The sequence below is a fragment of the Suncus etruscus genome, chromosome 5 (genome assembly GCF_024139225.1).
Source record: "Suncus etruscus isolate mSunEtr1 chromosome 5, mSunEtr1.pri.cur, whole genome shotgun sequence".
NCBI classification, from domain to species: Eukaryota; Metazoa; Chordata; class Mammalia; order Eulipotyphla; family Soricidae; genus Suncus; species Suncus etruscus.
Genome location: NC_064852.1, coordinates 154,312,387 through 154,332,245, shown reverse-complemented (window position 1 = coordinate 154,332,245; position 19,859 = coordinate 154,312,387). Strand labels below are relative to the sequence as shown.

Genomic DNA, 19,859 nt, shown 5'->3' with positions numbered 1-19,859 from the left:
ATGTTCAATAAAAGATGGTATTGTTGGAAATGGACTGCAACCTATTTCTATACTGAGGGGTGCGGGCCATGCCTCTCTCAGGAGGCAGGATATTGGGAAGCCAGCTGTCCCCTTTTGCAAACAGCCCCACCAAAGTCTCCTCTTCTCACAGCCAGGGCCCTGGAGCAGCAGGCTGGGGTAAGCCTAGACAGATGGAGGAGAGCAGGGGGAAACGCTGGGGCCCCCTGCGGAGATCATGTACTCATCTCCCCACATCAGGCCTCTGAGCTCCTGATCAGTCAGTCTCCGTCCTTTCCTGCTGTAGGATGGACCCCGTTCCAGCCAGACCAGGGTGCCCCATGTCCATCAGGGTTCCCAGTTTTGCTGCCACAGGGTGGAGACCTGCCATGCTCAGACATCACTCACTCCCAGTGGGGTTCTGGGGTGCGTGGTGCTGCGCAGAGCCTGACCCCCTCATAGCAGAGAGCCTGAGCCTCCGTCCGTTCCTCAACATGCCCACGTCCAGGGACCCTGGGGCCATTTGGCTGGCGAGAGCTCCGGAGCCCTGAACCCAGCGGCCAGTTTTGCTCCACCATCTGTCTTGTCCCCATCGTCCTTCCTTCCTTCCTTCCTTCCTTCCTTCCTTCCTTCCTTCCTTCCTTCCTTCCTTCCTTCTTCCCTCCCTCCCTTCCTTCCTTTCTTCCTTCCTTCTTCCCTCCCTCCCTCTCTCCCTTCCTTTCTTCTTCCCTCCCTCCCTTCCTTCCCTTCCTTCCTTTTCTTCCTTCCTTCCTTCTTCCTTCCTTCCCTCCCTTCCTTCTTCCTTCCTTCCTTCCTTCCTTCCTTCCTTCCTTCCTTCTTCCCTCCCTTCCTTCCTTTCTTCCTTCCTTCTTCCCTCCCTTCCTTCCTTCCCTTCCTTCATTTTTCCTTCCTTCCTTCTTCCCTCCCTTTCTTCCTTTCCTTCCTTTTTTCCTTCTTCCCTCCCTCCCTCTCTCCCTTCCTTTCTTCTTCCCTCCCTCCCTTCCTTCCTTTTCTTCCTTCCTTCCTTCTTCCCTCCCTTCCTTCCTTCCTTCTTCCGTCCCTCTTTTCCTTCCTTCCCTTCCTTTCTTCTTCCTTCCCTCCTTCCTTCCTCTTCTTCCTTCCTTCCTTCCTTCCTTCCTTCCTTCCTTCCTTCCTTCCTTCCTTCCGTCCTTCTTTCTTCCTTCCTTCCCTCCCTCTTTTCCTTCCTTGTTCCTTTCCTTCCCTCCTTCCTTCCTCTTCTTCCTTCCTTCCTTCCTTCCTTCCTTCTTTCTCCTCCCTCTCTCCCTCCCTTCCTTCCTTCCTCCTTCTTTCCTTCTTCCTTCTTTCCTTCCCTCCCTCCTTCCCTCCCTCCTCTCCCGTCCCGTGCTCGCCCGCTTGCTCGCTCGCGTTGCCCGGGCTTGTCCGGGGCCGGGCCGGGCCTGGCGGGTCACGTGCGCCGGTGACAGCCGGTGTCCGGGCGGGCGCTGCGGGGCCCCGGGGCGCCCATTGGCGGCGGGCGTGCGGGGCGGGCGTGGCGGCGCGATCAGCTGTTCCGAGGCGCCGCAACAAAGAGCGGCCGCCGGGCAGCCGGGTCGAGCCGAGCGCAGCGCAGCGCAGCGCGGGGTAAGTCGGCGCGGGCCGAGGCGCTCGGGGGTCGGGGGTCGGGGGGTCCCGGGCCCGGCCAGCGCCTGCACCGTGGACGCGCGCAGGGCCCGGGCCCGGAGCCCTGGAGCCGGCGAGTGGCCGGCGGCAGCCTGCGAGGGGCCCGGCCAGCGAGGCGGGCTCCGGCTCGAGCCTGCTCGGGGAGGCGGCAGAAGGGGCCCCGGGCGCGGGGCTTCGCTGCTGGCGGGCCCGGGGCGGCCTCGGGCTGCCGGGACTCGGACCAGCGTCGCCCTGGCCCGGCCGCTCGCCGGCAGACGCCCAGCCGCCGCGCCCTGCCTCCGGCCCTTCCACTGGCTTCACGACTGTTTTCGTTCCTCCGGAGCCACACCCAGCCCCGGCCTGCCCCGGGCAGCGACGTCCTAGCGCCGCTTCGCCTCCGGCTGACCTCGGCGGCTTCCCGGCCGAGCTGCCTTTCTTTCTGCACAAGCGGCGCCGAGCCCGGCCCCGGCCCAGACGCGGCCCCAGCCCTGCCGGTGCCCCGGCCCCTCCAGCGCCCTGCTTGGCACCGCACCGCCCGGGGCCTCAGCGGTAGACGCCCAGCCCTCAGCCTGGCCCTGGCGCGGCCACCTCCGTCTTGGGGACAGGGAGCCGGGACGCGCGAAGGAGCGGGCCCCTCCAGGGCAGGGCGGACGGGCCCAGCCCTGAGCCCAGGGGCCCTGGGGTCGCACACTTCAGGCCGCTGGCTCTGCTGCCTCCCCAGGGCCCCTGCCCGTTTCCTCCTCTCGCCCCGGCTTCTCCAGATAGCTCCTGGAAGGCAAAGCCCTGCCCTCGGCCTGGGAACCCATGCAGGAGGAGGAAAAAGGAACAGGAGGGGAAACCAGGTGGAAACACGGCACCTGTAGAAAGGGCTGGAGAGAGAGAGAGACACTCGCTCAGAGGCACTGCACACCTAGGGTCCCCCCTAGCACCGAGCAACACTGATTTCTGAGCATTACTGGGTGTGGCACAAAAACAAAAACAAACAACACGATTTAGAACCAGACAAACAGCACGGAGGGAGGGCATTTGCCTTGCATGCAGAAGGACGGTGCTTCCAATCCCGCCATCCCATAGGGTCCCTTGAGCCTGCCAGGAGTGTGAGCCTGCCAGGAGAGAGCCAGGAGAAACCCCTGAGCGCTGCCGGGTGTGACCCAACCCCCCCAAATTATTTAATCTCCACTCCCCAGGGAGTCATTGTAACAATCTTCTTCCTCTCATTTTTCTCTGATGTGTTTTGTTTTCTTTTGTTTTTGTTTGTTTTGGGTTCCTCTGTTGAGAAGAACATTTGGAGCTTTGGTGATGGTGGTTGGTTTGATTTTTGGGTCACACCTGGCTTGGCTGTTGGGGATTAGGATTACTCTTGGCAAGGCTCAGGGGACCATATGGGGTGCAGGGGGATGGAATCTGGGTCGGGCATGTGCCAGGCAAGTGCCCTGCCTCCAACAGCGGTGTTTTATGGGAGGGTGAAGGTGAATGTTGGCCCCAAGCGGATAGGGATGAAACAGCTTTTCCTTTTTTTTTTTTTTTCCTTTCCCTTTCCTGGTACTTGGGCTATATTCTGGAGGTGCTTAGGACTTAACTTATTCCTGGCTCTGCACTCAGGAATCACTTCTGGCAGTGCTCTGGGATGTTGCCGCTCCAACCCCAAAGTTGCTTTCTTTTTTTTTTTTTTTTTTTTTTTGTGGTTTTTGGGTCACACCCGGCAGTGCTCAGGGGTTATTCCTGGCTCCAGGCTCAGAAATTGCTCCTGGCAGGCACGGGAGGACCATATATGGGACGCCGGGATTCGAACCGATGACCTCCTGCATGAGAGGCAAACGCCTTACCTCCATGCTATCTCTCCGGCCCCCCAAAGTTGCTTTCTAAGAGAGTTTCTGTTCTTGGATGAAATCACCCCCTCTGGAGGTGCTTGCTGAGATACTCAGAAAGGCTTGCAGGTGCTTCAGGAACAGCCTTGCATGTCTCCCCATCCCAACCTCCCAACCCCCACCAACCCTGTGCTGTTTGCAGTGACCTAGTCCTGAGCTGTGTTTGCAGATTTGGCCCCCCTGGAATGGTGTTGCCACTTTCTGAAGCTTTCTCTTTGATTATCAGCATTGCCTTAGAAATGTGTGTGTGTGTGTGTGTGTGTGTGTGTGTGTGTTTGTGTGTGTGTGTGTGTGTGTGTGTGTGGGGAAGCAGTGGCATAAGCAGTAGGGCATCTGCCTTGCACATGCAGGTTCGATCCCCCGGCATCCCAAATGGTCCCCCAAGCCAGGAGCGACTTCTGAGCTCATAGCCTTGAGTAATCTCTGAGCATCACTGAGTGTGGCCCAAAAACAAAAGAAAGAAGGAAGGAAGGGAGGAAGGAAGAAATGAAGGGAGGAAGGAAAAGAAAGAAAGAGAAAAAGAAAGGAGGAAAGGAAGGAAGAAAGAAGGAAAGGGAGAAGGAAGGAAGGAAGAAAGAAAGAAAGAAAGAAAGAAAGAAAGAGAAAGAAAGAAAGAAAGAAAGAAAGAAAGAAAGAAAGAAAGAAAGAAAGAAAGAAAGAAAGAAAGAAGAAAGAAAAGTGTGTGGGTATATTGAGGGCTGGGGTCTGGGGGTCTGTCTTGCTACTGAGGCACAAGAAGTACCAGCTCCACTCGGAGGGCCCGTGTCACGCTCTGGCCAGGAGGAAGGACGGGACAGCAGGGACAGTGCTTGAAGCTTGCTTTGGGATCTTACAGAACAGCAGACAGGTGGCCCATTTGCATGTTTCTGTTGGCCTCGATCAGAAGCAGGTGAAGTGATGCTGGTGTGGTTCTTCCTGCACATGTTCCTTCTCGCTCGCCATCAGCCTCGCAGCCAATGGGAAAATTGCTGAGTGGCCAGAGCCGCACAGTGGGAAGGCATTTGCCTTGCACATGGCTGACTTGGGTTCAACCCTCAGCAACCCATCTAGTTCCCCCGAGCACCGCTAGGACTGTTCCCCAAGTGTGAAGTCGGAAGTAAGCCCTGAGCACCGGCAGGTGTGCCTCAAAAGCCACAGAAGCAGATAAAGAATAATCACCGAGGTGCGTCCTTGCTTCGGGGTGGTTACCGAGACCAGCAAGGCGAGTGGGACATGGTGCATAGGGCCGGGCTGGCTTCTGCGTGCTAAAAGTCTTGGGGTACATGAAAGATCACCCCTTTTTTTGCAGGGAAGTGGGGGATGGGGCAGTGCAGGAACATGGGGGTTTGTGCAAGGGACACTTCCTGTTTGCCTGTGGGTAATGATCAGCCCAGGTGGCAGCTGTGGCTGGCATACACTTGCATAACCTCAAGCCTGACATTTTGCAGGGGGACCCAGGGCTAGGTCCTCTTGGCTGCTGCACACTGAGCCGACCTAACTTGAAGCTGCGGCTTCCAGGCTGCTGCGTGTGCCCCAGAGAAAGGATGCCAAGCTAGGTGCCACCCACCACCTGTGCTTGTGTCTCTTGAGGCTTCAGCTCCCCCACAGACCGCACTCCGCTCTGTCAGCTCCAGGCCTGATGTACTGTAAGTCCTCGGCCTGCGCCTTGGAGATCCCACAGGCCAGTGAGTCCAGACTGTCCCACCTCCTGCCCTTCACCCCGCACCGAAGGCCAAGCCTGGACCTTGGGCCACTCTGAGGTGCCTTCCGCCTGCGCCTTGCCACTGTCTTTCTTCTCTTCCTATTCCCCTCTTTCTCCTCTTCCTCCTCCACCTCCTCTTCCTCTTCTACTTCTTCCTCTTCCTCCTCCTCTTCCTCCTCATCCACATCCTCCTCTTCCACCTCAAACTTTTCTCCCTCCTCCTCTTCCAACTCCTCGCTCCCCGTTTGTGCGCTGGGCTGCTGGTGACCAGATAGGTGGGGGTGCAGACTTAGACCCCATAGCCCCGTGCGAGGTCTGTCTCCTTTTGTGAGCAAGGTCCCGGGGACCCAGGGAAGAGGGAGTTCTGTAGAATCAGGATCCTTACAGTTTTTGTTCTGGGGGGCATGTGGGGCACGTGGGGGCAGAGGTCTAGGCCATCTATTGTCACCAGGGTGGCTAAGACATAGGAGTTGAGCAGGTGAAGGCCATGTACGGAGCAAAAGGTATTACGGTGCCAGCTCTGTGTGAGGACTGCATCCCCCTCCTCCCTTGGGTGCTCATGACCCCAAGGGTCCAGGCTGCTGTTTGAGAACTTTTGGGGGAAGATGCAAGGTGTGGTGTGTATGGGGATTGAAGAGCTCATCAGCTAAGCAGGGAGAAAATGGGTCAGGGATGGTGGCTAGGGAAGGAGAGCAAATGGAGGCCCTGGAACATGTGCACAGGTCAGAGCCAGGAAAGTGGTCTCCAGGTCATGCCCAGCTGTGCTCTGTTATGGGGAGATCCCTGGACTCTGGCTTGCAGAACATGCTGTCACCCCTTTGTGTTCTCCCTAGTCTGAGGAAGTCGCTTTAAAGGTCTTTATCAGCTGGATGTATAGAGGATTTACTGATTTGTTTACTTTTTTCATTTTGGGGCCACACTTGGTGGTGCTCAGGGGTTATTCTTGGCTCTGCACTCAGGAATCACTCCTGGTGGTGCTCCTGGGACCATATAGAGGGCCAGGGATAGAGCCCGGGTCAGCTGTGTGCAAGGCAAGTGGCCTCCCTGCTGTGTTATCACTCCAGCCATTGGATGTAGTTTTGTTGTTGTTTTGTTTATTTGGGTGGGGTCACACTCAGCAGTGCTCAGGGCTGACTCCTGGCTCTGTGCTCAGGAATCACCACATGCGGTGCCGGGATCAAACCTGGAGCAGCCACGTGCAAGGCAAGTGCCCTCGCCGCTGTGCTATCGCTGTCCCCTGGCTCTTGCCTTGCACTCAGGCTGTTTTCCAGTTGTACAGGGACTTGGCAGAAGGGCCGCAGGAGGGCAGGGAGAACAGTGGTCCCCGACTCTGTGTCTGGACCCCTGAGTACCACCTGCTGCTGCTTTGCCTACAGAGAAGTTGGAACAGGTCCTTCAGATGTTCTAAGTAGAGCAAAACAGGGCATGAGAAAGATCTAGCTTGTTCCCGTTGACTTCGCTCACTCCAGGTTGTGCCCGAGTCCTCACTTCCTCATAGCTGAGAATGGAGAGGTGTGTGTGCGTGTGTGTTTTGGAAAGCCATGCATGTAGGGCTGGAGAGGTAGATGTGCTTGTCTTGCACATCATCGATCTGGGTTTAAGCCCTATCATATATGATCCTCAGAGCCCTGCCAGAAATGAGCCTTGAGCTGATAGGCTGGAGCCATAGCACAGGAGGGAGGGCGTTAGCATGCGGCTGACCAAGATTTGATGCCCAGCATCCTGTACCTCATAGGATCCTCTGAGCACTGCCAGGAAAGATTTCTGAGCGCAGTAAGGACTAACTCCTGAGAACCACTGAGTCTGGCCCTAAAACAAAACAAAACAATAGACAAAACCTGAGGTGCTGATATCTAAAAAACCATCTCCTCTCTCTTTAGGGATAATGGTTCCTCCCACCTCTCTGTCAGTTGAATAAGCGCCACAAGCACTTTCTCTCCTGCCTAACCGCTCGACAAGCCAGCCCAAATCTCACTCTTGCCTTAAAAATGTTCCAAAGATTGAATAAGATTTTTTTGGGAGACGTGGACCTGTCTTCCGACCAGGAGCCAGAATTCAGCGAGAAGGAAGACGAGGAGTGGGTGCTTGTGGATTTCATAGGTAAGGAGTCCTGGGTGGGAGTGGAGTGAGGGCAGCACCCTCTAGAGCTCCTCTGGGGTCTCGGGAGGTTCCAGAGTTTTATTGTTTTTTGTTGTTTGTTTTTTTGGTTTTTGGGCCACACCCGGTGACTCTCAGGGGTTACTCCTGGCTATGCGCTCAGAAGTCGCTCCTGGTTTGGGGGACCATATGGGACGCCGGGGGGATCGAACCGTGGTCCGTCCAAGGCTAGCGCAGGCAAGGCAGACACCTTACCTCTAGCGCCACCGCCCAGCCCCAGGTTCCAGGGTTTTAGGACTAAAGAGCAAGAGTGGGGGCTGGGGCGATAGAGAGCATAGTGGGACAGCATAGTGGGAAGGGCATTTGCCTTGCACCTGGCTGACCCAGATTCGATTCCCAGCATCCCATAGGGTCCCCTAAGCACTGCCACTAGTGATTCCTGAGCCTTGAGCCAGGAGTAACCCCTGAGCACCACGAGACATAGCCCTAAAACTGCACCCAAAAAAAAAAAAAAAATGAAACAAAAAAGCAGAAGCATGGGTTTCTTGAGTGGCAGAATATAGGGAACATCCTGTGCCAGACAACAGGTCATTGAAAATAGCTGACATCTTGGGGCCGGAGCCATACCTAAGTGGGGAGGTATTTGCTTTGCATGCGACTGACCCAAGATCAATTACCAGCATCCCATATGGTCCCCCAATCCTGTCACGAGTTACTCCTGAGCACCATTGGGTGTGGCGAAAAACCCAAAATAAATAAATTGAATCTTTAAAAATAAATAAGAAAGTAGCTGACATCAAATTTGCAATTTGGGTACTCTTTTACCCTGGTAAGATAGAGGCACTTGTGGGGAGAGAGAGACAGACAGACACAGACACAGACACAGACACACACACACAGACACACACACACACACAGTTCAGATAGAGGTATTCATCCACACATATAATCACACACATGCTGGATCAGCTGTATTCAGCAGAATGCAGAGTCCCAAGACTGTTCCTGCAAAGCCTGCAAGCTTCCTGCATGGAGCCCCTCAGAAACTGAGGCAGCAGGAGGACTGGTCCATGGTAGGAAGCTTGCTACGGAGAGCAGGGCGAGTGTAATGAGGGCAGAGAAGGGACCACTGTGACAGAGAGAGACGGAGACAGAGAGAGAAACAGAGAGAAAAAGAACAGTAGCCCAGTCATTGTCCATGGGTGGGGACCATCCTGGGTCTGAGTGATGGAGAGGGACCAGCATGAACATCCTCTAACGGTGCTGCCTCCTCTTTCTCTCTCTGCTCCCACTTGGACTTGGTCTGCAAATGTGCCCACCTGGGGCTCTCATCACCGTGTGGACCCCCTGGCCCCAACACTCACACACACACACACACACACACACACACACACACACATGCAGACACGTGTCCCGCCTTCTCGGTGGAAGATGACGACGATGACATGGACGAGGAAGACATCGGGGCGGAGCTGCCGCCCAGCTGTCCGGGCCCGGCCGTCTTCTCTTGCCTGCCCTCTCTGGAGTGCCTGGCTGAGGCCAGTGAGTCCTGCTTCCTGCCGCTGGAGGAGAGCTGGTTCATCACACCACCCCCCTGTTTCACAGCACGGGGGGCCACTGCCCTGAAGGTGGAGACCAGCCCCCTGGAGAACCTCCTGATCGAGCATCCCAGCATGTCCGTGTACGCTGTGCACGGCTCCTGCCCGGCTCGCGGTGAGGTGGGCTGCAGCCCTGAAGACTTCCCCAGGCCTGGGAGCCCCAGGTACGAAGGGGCAGTGGCTCACCCCCTTACCTATGACCTGCTTTGCCTTCAGCCTTCGGTGCCTCGGGAGTCAGGGCGTCCCATGAAAGATCAGTGATGGTGTGAGCAGGAAAGCGTGAGAGGGCTGGTCCTAGAGTCCTAAAAGGCTCTGGGGACTGGGAAAACCTTAGTTGGAGCCCAGCCCTGGGAAGTGGTGGGAAAGCTTGGCATTTTGACCAAATATTGTGGATCATCACCCAGGGCGGCACCCACGTGCCCTGTATTAGCTCTTGGAAGCATCCTCTTTCCTTCCTGTGCTTCCAGGTGGGTCATCCCCATATGGCTGTTGGCCTCAGACCCACAAAACCCTGAGCTGGAGGTCCAGTGGCTTCCTTACCAAAATCACTGAAGCCACATGATCATCGTCCCAATCAGCCCTAGCAGAGATGTTTTCACGCCCCCAAGTTCAACTTCCTGCATCCTAAGAGGGACGGGTCCTCGCACTGGTCTGGCAGGCAGATGGGGTGAAGGCTCGGAAAGTTCCAGGATGTTCCAGGGCCACAGAGACGGGAATTTTCCTGAGTGAGAGGAGAGACAGCTACTCTGGGGGGTCTGTGGGCAATGCTACCTATGTCAGGAGCGGGGGACATCACATAGTTGCCACCCTTGGGTCAGGGTACAAGGAAGAAGCAGCCAGGGGCCGGAGTGATAGCATAGCAATAGAACGTTTGCCTTGCACGCTGCCGACCCAGGACGGATCGGGTTGGATCCCAGCATCTCATATGGTCCCCAGTGCCTGCCAGGAGTGATTTCTGAGTGCAGAGCCAGGAGGAACCCCTGAGAGCCGGGTGTGGCCCAAAAGCAAAAAGCAGTATCACAGTGGGGAGGGTGCTTGCCTTGCGTGCAGGTGTCCTAGGTTTGATCTCCAGTATCCCATGTGGTCCTCTGAGCACTGCCAGGACTGATCCCTGACATTGCTGGTATGGTCCTCTCCTAAATAAATAAATAAATAAATAAATAAATAAATAAATAAATAAATAAATAAATAATGTACCAGTGACTCGGATTTTGAGGCCAGGTCAGGGAGGGAAGGCCCCTTTCCCACTGGTCGTTCTCACATTTATTCAGGAATATCTAGCAACAGCAGCAGTGAGCCTTGGCCTGCTCTTCCTCAACCCAGAAGACGGGCTTCTGGGCAGCCCAATCCTTATCTCACGCCCCACTTGTACCATTCGGGGACTGCCTTCAGCAGGTGGTCTTGGTTGAGAATGAGTTTTGATATGTTGCCCAGCACGGCGTCCAAGGCCCCACACTGACCCTCAGGGCACAGATGGAATGAACCAGACCTTGGTTGGCCCAAGTGGACTTCCTGCATCCCAGGGCTGTTTAGCTCTTCAGAATTCTTCCCTCCTCATTTCCTGCCAACTGCTGAGGAGCCCCACTGGAGACAGTCATGTGATTTGGGCTTGGTGCTGTAGCATAGTGGGAAGGGCACTTTGGCATGGGACAGACCTGGATTTGATCTTCAGCATCCCATAGGATGATCCCAAGCACTGCTACCACTAGGGCAGTGGTGGGCGACCTTTTTTTTCAACTGAGCCAAATCTCGCCAAAACCATGATTGAAATTTATTTTGAGAGCCACACTTGCAGGGTGCGCACTGACAGAGGCTAGGAGCAGAGTCCTGACTCCTGGAGCGGCCGCCCAGCACACAGAAGAGCCGCATTAAAAAGTGGAAAGAGCTGAAAGAGCTGCATGTGACTCGCAAGCCACAGCTTGCCGAACACTGTACTAGGGGAATTACTTTTTTTTTTTTTTGGTTTTTGGGCCACACCTGGAGGTGCTTGGGTTACTCCTGGCTCTGCGCTCAAAAATTGCTCCTGGCAGGCTCGGTGGATGCTGGGAACTGAACCCAGGTCTGTCCCAGGTCGGTCACTTGCAGGGCAAATGCCCTACCACTGTCCTATCACTCCAGCCCCTAGGAGGAATTCTTGAATGCTCAGTAACCCCTGAGCATTACTGTATGTGGCCCCCCCCAATTATATGTATATATAGAGTGATTAGTAATATTTTACTTATTTATTGGCTTTACAGAGTTTGAAGTGTGAGTATGCACATGCATATTCACATACATATTCAGTAGCTGTATAAATAACTTAGCCATAGCAGAAGCATTCCCTATGCATTGTAGACCATGAGGCCAGAACCATAGTATAGTGGGTAGGATACTGTTTGCATGCCACATCTCTGCTTTGGTACCCAGCACCCCACATGGTCCCCTAAGCCTGGGAGTCAGGAGTAAGCCTTGAACACTGCCATTTGTGGCTCCAAAACTAAACCTAACCAAATCTGTATAAAGATGCAAGAGTTAAAAATGCTTCCTCTGGCCCAGAGAGATAGCACAGCAGGTTTGCCTTGCAAGCAGCCGATCCAGGACCAAAGGTGGTTGGTTCGAATCCCGATGTCCCATATGGTCCCCCGTGCCTGTCAGGAGCTATTTCTGAGCAGACAGCCAGGAGTAACCCCTGAGCACCGCCGGGTGTGACCCAAAGACCAAAAAAAAAAAAAAAAAATGCTTCCTCTTGGGGCAGGAGTGATGGTATAGCGGGTAGGGTGTCTGTTTGCCTTGCACGTGGCCATCCCAGGTTCAGTCTCATATGGCATCCCATATGGTCCCCCAAGCCTCCCTTGGTGACACCTAAGCAGAGAGCCAGGAGTAACTCCTGAGTACTGCTAGGTATGACCCAAACTCAAACTAATTAATTAAAATTAAAATAAAAAATAAAGGCAAAAAAAAAATGCCTCGTCACACCTGAGATCATGAAACTCCCAATGCTTTTTCTTTGAGGTGTATTTTAGAATCTGCTGCCTTAGATAATGTTCTGTTTTGTTTCTCAGTAAAATTTTTCATTTCAGGGAGAGAGATTTGTATGCAGTTGTATGCATACAACTTTGTATGCAGTTGGCTCAGGTTTGATCTCTAACATCACATATTGGTCCCCAAGACTGCCAGGAATAAGCTCTGAGCATCCCTGGACCTGATCGAGAAGCCAAATACATAAAAGGATCTGATATTTAAACTATGTTCACTTCCTCCCACTAAGCTCCAGACTATTTTATGGAGAATATTTTGTGAACTGACCTGGGGTATTGCATTCAGCTTTATGTTTATAGTTTTCCTTTTTTTTGGGGGGGGACGGACACCACATCTGGCTACAGGTAGGGCTTACTCCTGGCTCTGTGCTCAAGAATTGCTCCTGGCAGGCTTAAGAGACCATATATGATGCCTGAGATTGAATGTGGGTTGACCACTTACAAGGCAAGTAGCCTCTGTGCTATATTATTTCTGAACGTATACTTATATTTGCAGTTTCTTTTTTTGTTTGTTTGTTTTTGGGTCACACCTGGCAGTGTTCAGGGGCTACTCCTGGCTCCATGCTCAGAAATCGCTCCTGGGAGGCTCGGGGGACCAAATGGGACGCTGGGATTTGAACCACAGACCTTCCGCATGAAAGGCAAACGCCTTACCTCCATGCTATCTCTCCGGCGCCATATTTGCAGTTTCTGTGCCATGCAAGCAATCATTTATTTTGGCATCTCACTAGTTTTTGTTTTGGGCCATATGTTTAAGTATGGCATTAAGGATGGTAAACAAAAAAGTATTTTTCAGGGGCTAGTGCAATAGCACAGTAAGGAGGGCATTTGCCTTGCACACAGCTGACCCAGGTTTGCCCCTGCATACCATATGGTCCCTCGAACCCGCCAGGATTAATTCCTGAGCACAAAGCCAGGATTCATATTTTTGTATATAAAGCATCAAAGAATGTACTTTAGATGAATTTTTCCTGAATACAAATTGCTGCAAATTACTCTAGTTTATAGTAGTGTTAAACATCCACATTTTTTTCTTTTTCCATATATCTTTTTAATGTAAAATTTCTCAGATCCTTCCCCAAACTAGAAGTCAGGTCTGACTGTGTCCTCCATGAGCGGGATTCTTGTGTCTTTGAAGTTTCTTTGTTTGTTTTTTGGGCCACACCCGGTGACCCTCAGGGTTACTCATGGCTATGCACTCAGAAATTGCGCCTGGCTTGGGGGACCATATGGAGTGCTGGGGGATTGAACTGCGGTCCATCCTAGGTCAGCACATGCAAGGCAAACGCTCTTACCGCTTGTGCCACTACTCTGGCCCTGTCTTTGAAGCTTCTGAGCCTGGTGGTGCTGATGTGTGTAAAAGCAGGGTGCTTCTCACAGAGAAGCTGGGGGTGGGGTGGGGGCAGAACAGGTTGGGGGGACTCACAAGCGTCTTCTTGAAATTATAGGTGAAGTTTCATATACTCCTGTAATCTTAACTTTAAGGGACATGTCATGAAATAAGCTCTGGGCAGCCCATCATAATGTGGAAATACTGACAGTGTCCAATCAGTGAGAGAAAATAGCCTTTTAAGAGCCTAGAGTTGGGGGGCCCGGGGAGATAGCACAGCGGCGTTTGCCTTGCAAGCAGCCGATCCAGGACCAAAGGTGGTTGGTTCGAATCCCGGTGTCCCATAGGGTCCCCCGTGCCTGCCAGGAGCTATTTCTGAGCAGACAGCCAGGAGTAACCCCTGAGCACCGCTGGGTGTGACCCAAAAACCGAAAAAAAAAAAAAAAAGAGCCTAGAGTTGGGACCAGAGAAATAGCACAGCGGTAAGGTGTTTGCCTTGCATGCAGCCAACTCAGTACGGATGGTGGTTTGAATCCTAGCATCCCATATGGTCCCGTGCCTGCCAGGAGCGTCACTGGGTGTCACCCAAAACAAAATAAAAGAGCCTAGGGGCCGGAGAGATAGCACAGCGGGGATTGCCTTGCAAGCAGGACCTAAGGTGGTTGGTTGGAGTCCTGGTGTCCCATATGGTTCCCCCCCACCCTGCCTGCCAGGAACTATTTCTGAGCAGATAGCCAGGAGTAACCCCTGAGCAAAGCCGAGTATGGCCCAAAAGCCCCCAAAAAATAAAAAAACAATAAAAGAGCCTAGAGTTGTTAGTACATCGTGGAGGGCTCTTGCCTTGCATGTGGCCAAGCTGGGTGCAGTCCCTCGTATCTCATAGGATCCCCCAAGCACCACCCTGCGTACAGAGCCAGAAGTGATCCCTGAACGTCACCGGGTGTGGCCCAAAAACAAAAAAAGGAAAAAAAATTTAAATCTGACTAGTGATTTAATAGTTCACCATTTAACATTTATAGGGCCCGAAAAAGCTGCTTGTAAGACTTCGGGGCTCAGAGTAAGTACCATCCTCTGCCCATTCACACTCTTCTTCTTGTTCCTTTGCCTGTTTCCAATGCCCACATACAGCACAGGATAATATTTTCCCGATGTACCTGGAGGCCACATGTATCACTGTCCTTGCGTGAGGACTCCTTCCAGCCCAACTAGCTCTTTGTGGTCCTCATTGCTCTCCTGTGTGTAAGCTGTCACTGATGAAGTGTACTGTGGGCCAGAGAGAGAGTGCAGTGGGTAGCTCACACTTCAGATATATGACCCAAAAGCAAAAATGTATACTCAGTGGTTCTCCGTTTCCCCACCCTGGGCGTTTGGTCTGTTGCTGTGCCCAATGGTTGCCCATGCTGAAGCAACTGCAGCCTCCGACTCAGAATCGTGCTGTGTAGTGGGGCTTATCAGAATGCTTCTGTTATATTCAGCATTAAGACTTGCTTCTTGGGGCCGGCGACGTGACGCTAGAGGTAAGGTGTCTGCCTTGCAAGCGCTAGCCAAGGATCAGGACCGAGGTTCGATCCCCCGGTGTCCCATATGGTCCCCCCAAGCCAGGGGCGATTTCTGAGCTCTTAGCTAGGAGTAACCCCTGAGCATCGAACGGGTGTGGCCCGAAAAACCAAAAAAAAAAAAAAAAAAAAAGACTTGCTTCTTAAAAAATGGCCTTCAACCTTCTGACTCCTGTGGACCTGCCCTGGTCCTAAGTCCAAACACAGAATTTTTTTGAGCAGCATCCAGTGATGCTCAGGGCTTCCTCCTGACTCTGAGCTCAGGACTTACTCCTGGAGGTGCTCAGGGGAATCCCATGAGATGCCGGGGATCAAACCTGAGTTTGCCGAGTGCAAAGCAAATGCTCTCCCTGCTCTGCTGTCTCTCCGGCCCCAATGGTTTTGTTTTGTTTTTTCTATTGCAGGGTGGAAACCCCAAACACAGCAGGCCGACACCTTCACTGCTACGTCACAGCTCTTGCTGCTGCTCCTCCGGCTTTCCTGGGACCTCCTAAGAGCTTCCGCCCTTCCCAGTGGAGCAGAGAGCCCATCGAGAGACTAAATCGCAATCATCTTCGTCGCCAAAATCTCACCAGGGAGTGCCACTCGCGGCATGCGCGGCCCGGTGGCTGGACAGTGCACCAGCCCTGCCCGCGGCAATACAATTACTGAGCTTCCAGCCCCTGCTCTTGCACACGTGTGATGGTGCATGTCGGGGGGTAGGATGGACAATGAGGACTCTGTCTCTCCACAGCCACCAGAGTTGGACTCAACTACTGGTGTGATTTTGGGGACCAGAGTCACATCCTGTGCATCACGTAATGCCTTTGCTCTTGTTGACATGATGTTTTGTTTTTTGTAAATTTTTTCCAGACTCTTTTGGGGAAATGTGGATCCAATGACAGTGTTTTGTGGTATTTTTGGGGGGGTCTTTAAGTTTGGTTAGGGGTACTCAAGTTAGCGTTTCTATATTTTAAAATATTTCTTCCAGTGGAGGAGAAATGAGCATCTTTCCACCGCAGTTTCTCTAGGATCACCGAATCAGGCTTGTGAGGAAGCAAAGATATATTCTCAGGGTCAGACACATGCTATTTTTTTTAGACCGATACTTGATCGTCTCTTCTGTCAATGACATTTTACACACTAATATGAGCATTAACAGGTGGCCAATTGCCATGGGTCATGATGGAAATAATGGCTCAACTTGCTTTGGGAGGACAAAGCGCATGCTTTGGTTTGGTTTCCAGATGAGCCATGTGGTTGGGCCCTTTGGGGCTCCAGGTATCTTAAGTTTGTGGGGACAGTTTGTGCAGTAACTCACCAGGATCTGGGGGAGACAGAACTGGCCTGTGGAGGGGTGCAGGAGTGGGACTGGCTGGGGCGCTAGGCTGCAGAGAAATGTAGATCCCTTCTTTCTGTCTGTCCCATTGAGACTGTAGGATACGCCAGATCCCCTTTCTTAGCCTGGTAGTGGGGAGTGGCCAGCTGGTACTTTCCAGCTCTGCCTCAGTGGCAACATCTCGCCACCAGTGCAACAAAGCTTGGTGCTAGTAAGGCTGGACACAGGGCACTGGGTGCAAGGCACAGGCTAGAAAACTCCCATGGCACCTACTCCTGCCACTTGCTGTTTGCATAGCCACAGTGAGGAGGTGTTCCTGAGCCATTCGTTCACCCACCTCCATGCCCCCCCCCCCCAATTTCCTCTGCTGGTGCACTTCCAGTCCACAGAACATTGTCCCCCAATTGTTATCCCAATTCCCTCCTGCCTGCAGTGTTCACAAGGGGACTGAGACATGTGGGGAGTTGGAGCCAGGCCTGGCAGCCCCAAACCCTAGGAAGGGCCCCAGAACCATGGCCTGGAGTGGCCATTGTCTCCTTATTTATTTTTGTGACTTGTTCTTTTTTTATTTTTCCCCTTTCTTTCCTTAGCAGCCAAGTCTGCAACAGTGTCAGACTGGCTACACCTTCCTGTATTTCTCTTTGTGTTTACCAGGTGGGGAGAAGGGAGAAGTTTGTTTTTTTTTTTTTTTTTTTTTTGGTTTTGTAGTATAGTTTGTGTGTGTATTTGTGTGTGTGTGTGCATATATGCACTCGGGTCATAGGTCGGCCACTTGAAAAGGTTGTGTGTGTTTGGTGGAAACTCTTACGACCCTAGGAGTCTTCCAGGTGGATGTCTGAGTTTTGAGGGGTCAGATCCTCCTTGGCATGGGAATGGTGAGGTTGAGGCATCCCTCCTGATCTGATGCCGCTACTGTGTGCTTAGGGCCAGCTTACCTGTCCTTGGCCCACTTACTAACTTACTAGGTTTTGTGCCTAGAAAACACAGTTTTCCCCCTCTGGGCTATTTTGCCTTTTTTTGGTTTTGTTTGCTTTTCAGGGTCAGGATCTACTACACTTTTGTGGTCTCTTCCTTTAGCTGGGGTCTCAGATTTGAGGATCTCTGCCTAAAAATGGAGTGCAGCTGAGGGGCTTGGCCAACCCACTTGGCCCTGCTGAGAGTTTTCTCCAGACTATGGTCTCAGAATGCTTTACTGGGCCACTGGACATCCATTGTTTGATTTTGCTCTTGCACTGTGCAGTGGGGCTTTGCAGCATCACGCTGCAAAAAAAAAAAAAAAAAAAATTCCCGTTTGCCTGTGGGAATTCTAATATGGGCTTAGATTCTCTCTCATGGACATTCTTATCCTCCAGTCCCCCATTATCTCCTTGACACCCACTTCTTGGTGCCCTGGCACCCAGATTCTAACGAAGAGTGTCCCCCTCTCTGCAAATCTTTATTATGGATTTGCCGTCAGTCTGGCTGAGGCTGCAGCATATTTTGGCTATTTCTCTTCCTTTGCCAGGAAGTAATTTCTTTATGGGCACACAAGAGAAGAGAATAGACAAGTTTTGGGGAGTCATGTATGTATGGGAGAAAAGGCCATCTTCCTCATCCTCATTATCTTGGAGTTGGAAACACAAGAGCTCCAGCTCACAGAGGCAGAAACCCTATGAAGGCTTTGGACTTTGCAGGTGAATCTTGATTTTGTTTCTTAGACTCAGTTGAACAGCTGCTTTGTATCCTGGAATAGCGGGGATTGGGGGGGGGGGGTTTACATGCCTGCCTAGGGTTAATAATGATCCCCTCAAGTTCTTGCTTTTATTATAGAAGGAAGGGCCAGACAGATGAAAATTGATTTACAAGGTGGCAACTACCACATAGATATATTCTATTCTAGATGGTATTCTTCCCTTCTTTGAATGCTTGAAGTTTCAGGTTTTGTTTTTCAATGCTGTATGTACAAAACGACATTACAATGGTGTCAGCCTTGCCATGTTCCAATTTCACTTGAATCTTGAAGTCAGTGTGGTTTTGGAGTAAGGGAGTAGCTAGTGAAGGGGAAAGGTCCCTAAAGGATGACGCAGGCAGCTTAGTTGATACTTGGTGTGTCATCGAGAATTTTCCTTGCCATTTTTTGTCAATTGTGTGATTGTCCAGTTTTGCTGAGGTTTTGGTTTGGTTCTTGTTTTCTCCCCTCTACTCTTGTAAAGTTGTAGGATTTGTTTTTCAAAGTGGCATTCTGAAAACCGAGCCCAGCCTGGCTAGACTTGGCAGGTATGAATGGGGTATGCTTGCCTTTTTTCTTTTTTGGTTTGTCTCTCTTGAGATGAAGTGTGGATCTTGAATTCATGGTTGTGTGTGTGCTTTCAAAAGAAAAATGGTTTGTTTGTGTAGTCATTTGCCTGCGAAGTTGTGGGAACATTTGTTTTTCAAAAGCAGGGCAGCATTTTGGATCTAGAAGGGCAGTTTGGGTTGTGTAGTATGTGCCTTCTTCATGTTTTTCTAAACATACACACACACCAAAAAAAAAAAAACATTAATTTTTTCCAATAACTTGAAAACTCCAAAGGGACATTTGGTTAGTGGCAGCCAACCTGCCCGTCACTGCAGAAATGGTAGCTTCTTTTCTTGAGCCACTGTCTACATTTGTTCTGTATTTTTATATATAGAATTTTTTTTACTAATGAAAGGTTCTTAAGATGGTCAGTTTTCTACATAGACTAAAAAACAATACAGCACTTTGCCAAAACAAGTGTCACATTGCTTCAATGTATTATTAACTCCAGTTCTTTATCACTGGGTTCAAGGTATATTTTGCATTCTTGAGTTCTGGGTGTTTGATCTGTCCATCAATAAAGATGTTGTTTATTTGTCTTTCTCTCTCCTCGTTCTTTGTGGTCAGTCACTTGGTTGGTTTTCAGGGGTGAACCCCAGGGGCTCATGTGCTAGGCCCACACTGTTCCCCCCTCCAAATCCCTTCCCCAGTCTGGTGCCTTTTAATCTTAAGGCCAGTGCAGTTTACTGGCTGACCAGAACATGTCTCATGCATGCTTGAAACACATTTCAAGCTGGAATATAACACAGTGGGGAGGGCACTTATCTTGTACTCAGCTGACCTGGATTCAGTCCCCAGCACCCCAAGGGTTCCTCGAGCTTGCCAGAGCCAGGAGTGAGCCCTGAGCAACGTTGGGAGTAGCTCCAGAACAAAAGAACTGTGAAAGGATTGTGTGCACAGATTTCATTTTGCTTAAAACAGGATCCATCTGGGGCCGGCAAGGTGGCGCTAGAGGTAAGGTGACTGCCTTGCAAACGCTAGCCAAGGAAGGACCTCGGTTTGATCCCCCGGCATCCCATATGGTCCCCCCAAGCCAAGGGCAATTTCTGAGCGCTTAGCCAGGAGTAACCCCTGAGCATCAAATGAGTGTGCCCCCCCAAAAAAAAAACAGGGTCCATCCCTACTGAGACATTCCCTTAAAATATTAGTTCTGGGTCTAGTGGGAGTGATAGCACAGGTTTGTCTTGCACACAGTTGACCTGGTTTCTATCTCTGGCATCCTATAGGGCCCTCCAAGCCTGCCAAGAGTGATTTCTGGGGCCCGGAGAGATAGCACAGCGGTGTTTGCCTTGCAAGCAGCCGATCCAGGACCAAAGGTGGTTGGTTCGAATCCCGGTGTCCCCTAGGGTCCCCCGTGCCTGCCAGGAGCTATTTCTGAGCAGACAGCCAGGAGTAACCCCTGAGCAACGCCGGGTGTGACCCCCCCCCAAAAAAAAAAACCAAGAGTGATTTCTGAGTGC

General features: G+C 51.9%; 1 protein-coding gene across 2 annotated transcripts in view; it reads left to right on the top strand.

Annotated features, from left to right (window-relative positions):
- The first annotated feature begins 7,027 nt into the window (after positions 1-7,027).
- Positions 7,028-19,859, top strand: part of TP53INP1 (tumor protein p53 inducible nuclear protein 1) — a 914,054-nt gene continuing 901,222 nt past the window's right edge. Inside the window, exons 1-3 of one of the 2 annotated variants that reach the window (XM_049773928.1) lie at positions 7,028-7,266; positions 8,668-9,025; positions 15,169-15,454. In XM_049773928.1, coding sequence (XP_049629885.1) covers positions 7,155-7,266; positions 8,668-9,025; positions 15,169-15,415 — 717 coding nt within the window. In that variant the 5' untranslated portion in view covers positions 7,028-7,154 and the 3' untranslated portion in view covers positions 15,416-15,454. Of the gene's footprint in view, positions 7,267-8,667; positions 9,026-15,168; positions 15,952-19,859 lie in introns of those variants that run through there. The other variant, XM_049773927.1, reaches the window with a different exon arrangement.